The sequence below is a fragment of the Microplitis mediator genome, chromosome 8 (genome assembly GCF_029852145.1).
Source record: "Microplitis mediator isolate UGA2020A chromosome 8, iyMicMedi2.1, whole genome shotgun sequence".
NCBI classification, from domain to species: domain Eukaryota; kingdom Metazoa; phylum Arthropoda; class Insecta; order Hymenoptera; family Braconidae; genus Microplitis; species Microplitis mediator.
The window spans coordinates 9,540,842-9,550,060 of NC_079976.1; the positions used below are offsets into that span (position 1 = coordinate 9,540,842).

Below are 9,219 nucleotides of genomic sequence, written 5' to 3' on the forward strand. Positions count from 1 at the left end.
TTTTCTAATTACTTATTTTTTAATTCTTAAATTAATGAATATGTATGGGATATTCCAGCTTTTAAAAATCGTAGTGTTCTGATTGACTCCATGAGCTTGACATTAAAATGGCAATAACTTGAAAGTTATGCGGAGTTTAGAAAAACTTTATTAAATATAATCTCTAGGGAATAAAATTGCCTACAAAAAATATCGTATGACTTGTTGTGATAAGTCTGATCGTTTCGCTGGAAAAGTAAAAAGATCTCAAAATTTACTATAAATTCGAGTTCATCGGGTACAAATAACTACTGAACAGATGGATTTATCAAAAAATGATAAGACACTTTTTTTTAGAGCTTTTAATTTCCTACAAAAATATATCCTGAGCATATCTGTACAATGAGCCATTGCCGAGGAGTAAAATTCCAAACTTAAAAATTTTTTTTTTCCGATGTTATTTGAATGGGAAATCAAAAATCGCGAAGAGACAACTCTTATTATTAATATCGAGAGCTCAAACTTTATCAGAATTTTTTTTTCATCATGTTGAACGATATTTTCACAGTAACTAAAGAAAAAAAATTACATTTTTTTTTGACCCACCCTAATATACATATTTGAATAGATAAAAATATATAAATGAAATTTAAAAGTTATAAAACATGAGAAAAATATGTTTAACATTATTAGGGTAGGTTACAGCAGAGCTTTTATTTTCGTATATATATCGCGTTACTAATGCCAAAAGGGTGTATCTCAAAATATACGCTCTTTTGGCTCTGCAGCGTATAAAAAAAATTTTTTCTCCAATTAACTTAGGAATTTTTTTTTCATTGAAATGAATCTGTTTTCCAATAGATTAGGTTATAAAGTCATCTATTTTACTTTTCTTGTGATTTTTTTTCCACTGAAAATCGATAATAATTAACAAAAAAAAAACCCCGTAGGGGAAAGGAGGGCGAAATGGGCTCCCAAAATTTTTAACATGGAAAGTTTGGGGGGGGGGGGGTAAATGGGCTGCCTAGACTTTGAAAACCTACGAATATTTTTTAGCCAAACGGGTTCTTAAAATTTGTTTACTAGAAATGATTAAAGAATTATGATAAGGGGTAAACTAGGTCACGAGTTCAACAGCATTGCTAACTAAAATTCAATTTTTTCGAATTAATCGAATAGTAATTCAACAAAAGACATTGAATTAAGTTATTTTAAGGTCGAAATCTTCACTATCAACTCTTTTTTATACTAAATAGGAGCTAGAAAACATTACTGTGAATATATTTTCGAGCTCTTTGGGGCCCATTTTGCCGCCTCCCCCCTTCCCTACGCCCTTTTGGCTTTAAAAATTTTTTTTCTTAAAGCCAAAAGGGCTTATGGGAAAAAATTTTGTTTTTCGGTTTTTTCATAGACATATATACTGTTTTAACATTCTCAAGTTGATTGAAGAAAAAAAAAATTTTTTTTACGGCTACAGAGCCAAAAAGGCGTATATTTTTAGATTATACTCTTGGCATTAGTATCGCGATATGTGATATTCTATGGCATTTTTATTTTTAGCCAAATCGGTTCGATTAGTTTTGAGAAATAAGTTTAAGAAATTTATTTTCCCGCCCAGAAATTAATTTCACTTAAGTTACAAACTTATAGAACCTTCATATTTAAATAATAATACCTATATATTCCTTTCTGAATACTAATCTATACCACTCTAAAAAAAGGATTTTGCAGACAGCAGTTGAAAATAAGATGAAATCCGTCGTTCCTGCCTTTGTTTCTGCAACTGCAGAGTTCACGAGATCGAAATTCTCTTAATTTAAATTGAAAAATTCTGTATCTCTATAATTAGTTGAAAAGAAAAATAAGAGAATAGCAATCTTGTGAAATCGATCAATCATCTAGTATATTTAAAAGTACTAATATATTTTTGGAAGCATAATCTGGTTGATCAGACTGAAAATCATGAATTTGAGAAAAAATAGCTTAGGGTCATGTCGATAATAAATCATTAAATTTTTCAGCTCATTATTTTAATGAACGCAATAGATAAGTTATAATTAAAGTTGAAATGACGTACAGCCAGTGCGTCTTTGTCCGTCTACTGACGTCTTAACTTATTTATTGACCATTATATCAATCAGTATTTCGACAACCATTTGAACCCTCTGGCTACTCATCAACTCTACGCATAAGAACCACCCAATTGCTTGGAAATATATTAAATATGATAATAAACGTACGTGATTAAAAATTTGTCGAATAACAGCCGTCATTTTCACTTAAACCCCCCCCCCTATATTTATATTGGTTAATAACAATAATAATAATAATAATAATTTATCCTTCAATGCGCCCGGAAGGAGTTAAGAGATCTCGATGTCAAGGCGCGCAAAGTCATGAATATCAATCGGAGCATGCAGCTTAAGTCCTCAATCGCCAGATTATCCCTTCCCCAGCATATCAGTGAGAGAGGTCTACAGAGCTTGAACTATATGACCGTTTGGTTTTGGGTTTAACATACGAAGTTGTCAATTTCACTGCAGATTAAAATGACTTCCTTATACAAATGGTTCAAAGTCATGAGAATGGGCATAAAGGAGCATTTTTACATAAGGCAGCAATGTACGTAGCAAAATCCCTCGGTCTCGGAAAAGTAAACCCTCTTATTGAACTCCCCAAGGAGGAATTTAAGAGGGTCGTCAGGAACGCTGAGCAGCAAAAATTGCTCAGTACACACATGGACAAGTCCATGCACAACGTATTCTTTAAACACGTGCGTGATCATGGCTTGTCCACCCAGCTGACGTTTTCCTTCCTTAAGTTAGCTGGCCTGATGTCTGGAACTGAAGGGTATATTTTTGCCTGCCAAGATGGTGTCATCAACACTCTCGAATACCGTGCTAAAGTGCTCCAGATGCAGCTGCCCGACACACTGTGTAGGGTGTGTAAGCAACATCCTGAGACGCTTATGCATCTCTTGTCAGCATGTCCTGTGCATACATTCAGCGTCACAATACTGCTCTGCGAGTACTTTATTACCACCTTAGACACACGCACGGTATCGATAAGACACCAGTGCTGCCTTATCTGCCAGGAGATATTCCGCAAGTTGTTGAGAATGACCGTTGCCGTATTTATTGAAACGTAGCATTTGCAACAACGCGGAAAATCGACCACAATAAACCTGATATTGTGCTCTTCGATAAAACCACTCGCAAGATTTATGTCATCGAGTTTTCAACACCCGCTGAACATCACGGTTAAAGAAAAGCACAAACACGAGATATATCAGGATCGCCTGTTTGAAATTGGCAAATTTTACCCAAGCTACCGGGTCAAACGTCGTACTCATCGTTGGCGCCCTAGGAGGGATGAAACAGTATTTGCGTCTACATTAGCGAGAATACCAACTTGTTCAGCGCAAGTTGAGTTTTTGGCATCGCGGATGCAAAAGGCTGTTATTCTCGGGTCCCTCCGTCTACTTAGGCAACGAAACTTGGCCTGTCGCGCATGTCGACCATCTTGTTGATGGAGCACCGCAGAAATAATGAATTAGCGCTCAGGTAAGGCCCTCGGTAGAGTCGGACTGCCGGGGATAACCCCCTGAGCATTAAAAACAAACAGCAACAATAATAATAAAATTTCCATCTCTCTTTATTAACAATATAATTTCAAAATTCCATGACATTTACAATAAATCTTTTTTTAAAAAAATTTACTAATACAAGTCGATATAACTCAATTGAATATTGTCAATCATTGAATATATATTTATATTCAACATATAGCTCCTAGTAGTGACTTTGCACGTTAGTCAAATCCGAATCAACGTATTGCGAATGATCAATACCAATTAATTTAGGGGCTATGAATCCTGCATAATTTCTAGCCCCACGATGGAAAATTCCAATACCACTCAATGGTATGAAGCTCGAGCTAGCGGCAGGACGTGAATCAAAGTAAGGGACTGTCAGTTGACCGATTTCTTTTTTACTCGATCTTCTGAATGAAATTTGTTGGTTGGGATGAGAAATCACTTCATTTGTCGGGCTTTTCAAAGGATCTTGAGCTTCCAAAAGTTTTATTGTACTCCTGGAAAAATAAAATGATCATTTGAAATAAAAATTGACAAAATATCATATAATATCTGACAACATAATTATTAATACAAATTACCTTCCTGTCGCATAATGTTGTTTACCGCGTTGCGTTTTTTCGTCAGCGACGATTCTCTTGAACGGTTCGTTCTTATCTGGAGTCAATATCCCGTTTTGATAGTCAAACTTTGTCGCCAGTACTTCCAACTGTATTGGGCTTAAATTCCATGAACCATCAGCATTATTTGCTTCCGCGTTACGGAACCGAACGCCAGTAACAACGTAATCTTTTTCTACGGCAACATCATCAAGGAATAAGGTTTTACGGTTGTAACGCAGATAAGTGTAATCCTCATCGTAAGCAAGTCCAATTTTTTTGCCGTCTTTTATTTTCCAGAATGCACCCTCCGGTACGTTTTGGCTGTATACTAATTTATCTAGGGGTACCCAAGAAGCGTTGTCACGGTCTATCGTGCCGCCAGGTCTCAGAGGAGCTTGCTCTATTTGAATTTGCACAACGTTGTCCTTTTTACGCAGCCTTACATTTGAGACGACCCTGATAAATTATTATTATTATTTAATAATTTTATTTAGCGAACATAGTTATAATTTATATAAATTTTATTTAGCACCAAATTGTTCAAAAGCAATATGTATTAAATTCAACAATATGAATAGAATAGCATATATTCTTATTAAATAACTTGCTAAAGGTGTTAGTAACTGTTCAAGTACTTCATTTTAAATATAGCAGTTTCGTCTTAGTGTACATATCACGCGTTACTGATGCCATAAGGGCGTATCCCGAAAAAAATACCCTTGAAAAGGCATAAGGGCGTATAAAAATTTTTTTCTGGGAATCGACGTAGTTGTGCCTAAAACGGGCAGAAATGCAAAAAAAATTTTGGTACGCCCTTATGGCATTTGTAACGCGATCAGACTCTTCAGTATAGCTCAATGTACACTTGCTATAGACTGCTTATTACTAGTACGACATATCACTATACAGTATCTAGCTATTCAACGTACAACAGTGTATTAGATGTTAATAGATCAGTTGGTGTGATCATGAAATAGATTTTTCGGCAAAAGATAGATAATTTAATAATTTTATTTAGCACCAAATTGGTTATAAGCAACATCTATGCTATCTACGATTTTTTCTTTCTTGATAATAAAATCAATATAATCCTGGACTAATTTAAAAATTATGTACCCCCTGTTCGTTTTTAGATCTATCCTATTAAATATTTAAACATTTTCTTTTACAGACCGGTATCGTATCAAACAATTTTACTATTTTATCAATCAGAGCTTAGTAATACATGAGCCCCCCCCCCCTCACCTGAACCAAACTGCATAATTTTAAACGAAAATACAAAAAAAAAAAAAATACATCTTACATATTATTCTTAATATCAGCATATTGCGACATCAAACTAAATGTACGTGTTGCCGTTGATTCGGCACCCTCTTCAGCGCACTCACACATACATTCCGTACATGCTGATCGGGTCATCGTATCAACAACTCGTCCATCGCAGGAATTACGGCGCTCACCATTCACTGACTTCTCTATCCACCAATATCTACGTCCTGCTCCTTCATTCTATTGAATATTTATACTTATATTATTATTATTATTTTTGAAAACTCATCTCCAAAACAACTTAAAAAAAATGATGAAATTCATAGGGAGGTAGATATCAATAAGTAAATTCAGAATTTACTTTAAATCATAAATTGTTTTTAGTTCCCGAGTCAAAATATTAGACGTAAGTTGAACGTTCTTAACGTTTTAAACGTAAATTGATTTTTAGTATTTTGGTTCGTAAAAAATTGGTAATTTCATGAGTTCTGATTTTAGTTTAATGATTACATTAATTAATTTATTTCAATATTTGTAATCAAAATTTTCATAACCTTGGTATCATAATATATGGAAAGATATAATAGTGTTAGATAGAAGTATGAAATTGAAAAATTTTTTTTTTCAAAATACGAATTTTTTATGTAAGAGCCAGAAAGGCGGACGAAAAAATTTTAGGGAATTGATGTGATTATAATCCAGGAGTACAAAATCGATGAAAAAATTTTTTTGGTATGCTTATGTTTTCTTATTGTAAATCTAAATAGGTTTTAGTTGCGTTTTCGATTTATGATACTCCAATCTACGTTTTGAATAAGTTAAAAGCTGTCAAATTGAATGTATAATGTCCGAACGTTCAATTTACGTTCAAAACGTTCAATTTACGTCTAATATTTCGACTCGGGTTGCTAAAGAAGTCCCAATACTACTAAAGTAAATTCTGACTTTACTTATGAATGTCCACTTCCCTATGCATTTGATCATTCATTTTTATCATCATTTTTATTATAATCACTATAATAATTACTTATAGCTATCGTTTAAGTAGTAAATTACTTACAGCTTCACAAAATTGGTATGCGTTTCTGACCGTGCAGCTGTGTAGCCTGCCATAGCATGGTCGCTTTGGACAATATTTAGGGACGTTCACATCAGCCCCATCTTTAAGATCTGTTTTACATGCTAATTTATTAACTGTATTGATATCCTTGCATGAACCAGAACATCTCATACCAATTTGATCAGTACTTAAATAGTACGATCCAAGAAAATATGTCAGTGAAAAAGAGTTAATATCTATAAATAGAAAAGAAAATAAAAAGTTTATAAAAAATTGAGCGTGTCAATACTCAAAATTACTCAGATAAAATTAATAATTTTCAATCCTTGTAATTTAATGTTTTCATATTGTCGAAGGGCGAACAAAATAGGACCGCTTAGGAAATAATGGATTTTCGTGCATCTCAATACGATAAATTTCCTTTTTTTGACTTACATTTAGAGTAATTGAACCAAATTCCAGTTGCTATAGAAAACGATTTTTCCTCGGGCGGGCAAAACAGACTGTTCCCAAAAAAGTAAAATTTTTTGTAACTTCCCGCTGAGAAAATTGAAAATTTTCAAAAATTCGGGAAGTTATTGGTTTTGGTCCGATTTGCAAAATCCGAATTTCTATCAGATTTTGACGTTTTGAGGTTCTAGGAAGCTATCCTGACTAATTTCACGATGATGTCCGAGTGTATGTATGTGAGTACGTACGTACGTATGTATGTATGTATGTAAATATTCATAGCTCTTGAACGGATAAACCGATTTTGATCTTTGAGGTGTCATTCGACACGGCTTGCTAATATCTTGAAGCTGTGAAAATTTGAGCTCAATCGGTAGGGTGCGTTCGGAGATATTTCAAAATGTTTTATTTGGATAGCTTTCAATTTGCTCGATGGATTGATTCCAAAATATAATCAGCTCTAAAACTTTAGAAGCCGCGTCGAATGCCACCAAAAAAATCGGAATCGGTTTATTCGTTCAAGAGAATCAGTTGACGAAAGAATTCAAAAAAAATTTTTTTTTTGGTTTTTTCGAAATTTCTCAAAAACGACTGGATAAATCAATTTCAAAATTCGATGAGCTTTAGAACTTGATAAAACGCCCCGATTGCCACCTCAACTAATAAGTGTAAAAAAATGATCAGAGTCGTGAAAGACGATTAAAAACCATTTTGAAAGAAAAAAAAATAATTTTTTATCAAATTTTCAAGGTGGCTTGTTTTACCCACTCAGATCCGTTTTGTCCGTCCTTCCTCTATATTAAATACATTTAGAAGTAATTACCTAATAAAGATTGAGGAGGATCACACCTCATTATATCAGTCGATGCGCGTTCCATAGCCCTTTTCATTGCTTTCAAATATTGTGTATTCCGATTCACATACTCTCTATATATTCTGTCAAGATCATTCTGTGCGCTTTCTAATGAAAGAAAAATAAAGATTAAAAACAATATTAATAATATAGTAGAATGTTAATTGAGGATAAAATAAATATTAAATGTTCATACCGTTTTTTGTAATTTGTTCTTGAAGATTGGCAACTGTTAGCATAATTAATGCACGATATTCGGTAATAGAAATCATGTTGTAAATTCTCTTCAATTGATTTTGATATGTATCATCAATATCACACTTATCTACGAATGACTCCAACTGGAAAATAAATATCGAATAAATTTAGTATGTGTTGAATTAATTTAATTTTTTCAATAAAAGTAAGCGACTGGATTCGAATGCGCGACTGCGTGTCGATTGAGTACTGTGACGCGCGCCTAAGGACTGAGTATAATTATTAACAATGGGGGATTATTAATGTAAATAATTATTATTTTTATAAAATATACCGACAGGTTGAATTTATCAGTTTAACGCCTTGTATTGTATTCGAATAAGGCCCCGTAAAACTCATAAGCTCTTGTACTTTGTTTAATTTTTTTAACGCTTCTACACTTGCAGTAACCACAGTCAAGAGTTCTTTATTATTATTCATTATAAATAATAATTTAATTATTGATTTTATAAGTAATTGTTAATTATTTATTAATGATAATAACCCAGATAGCAAAATGACGTTTTGACGAGTTCTGAATGAATTCCTATTTATGATTTGGATGTCTCATCAACATCTTAAAGAAGTCTTTAAGAAGTCTTCAAGATGTAGAATGAGCCACCTAGCGAACTCAGTAAGACGTCTTTAAAAAGAGTTCTCAAAGAGTTCTTTTTTCTGACTTCGCAAATAAGACTTCAGTATGAATTTACCATGACGTCTTTAAGGAGCTCCTAATTTTGACTTCAAATAGAAGTTTAAAAAAGAATTCATTTAGTCGTCACAAAACTGACGTCTTATTTATGGAGTCTTCGAGAACTCTCAATTAAGAGTTCTTAATAATGACACCTTTAAGAAGTCATTATAAGACTTCTTGAAGACGCCTTCAAAAAGACGTCGTAAAGCAGTCATTCCGACTTGAGTGCTGTCTGGGAATCTGTATCACTGAATAAAGTTTAAATGCATTTCAAAAAAATATTAACACAATAAATAAGGTACCCGCGGATAATAAGGCCTGTCGGGTAATAAGGCCTAAGTGACAGAAATGATATTTAAAGTAACCGTCTCCGCTAAAGGCTACTCTAATAGAAAGGTCTTGCATAGAGATGTTACGACAAGTTTATAGAGTCCCGACACCACGTTCCCTGTCTTCTATATTTCATCATCCGTCATATGA

The 9,219-nt window shown here is 33.5% G+C and overlaps 1 protein-coding gene across 1 annotated transcript; it reads right to left on the reverse strand.

The window, feature by feature from the left end:
* Positions 1-3,750: 3,750 nt before the first annotated feature.
* Positions 3,751-7,904, reverse strand: LOC130673131 (uncharacterized). Its single transcript, XM_057478064.1, has 5 exons — positions 7,779-7,904; positions 6,506-6,741; positions 5,480-5,685; positions 4,156-4,632; positions 3,751-4,071 (listed from the first exon to the last, which is right to left on the reverse strand). Exons 1-5 carry the CDS (start codon positions 7,843-7,845, stop codon positions 3,771-3,773), a joined length of 1,287 nt encoding a protein of 428 aa, XP_057334047.1. The 5' UTR covers positions 7,846-7,904; the 3' UTR covers positions 3,751-3,770.
* Positions 7,905-9,219: the final 1,315 nt, after the last annotated feature.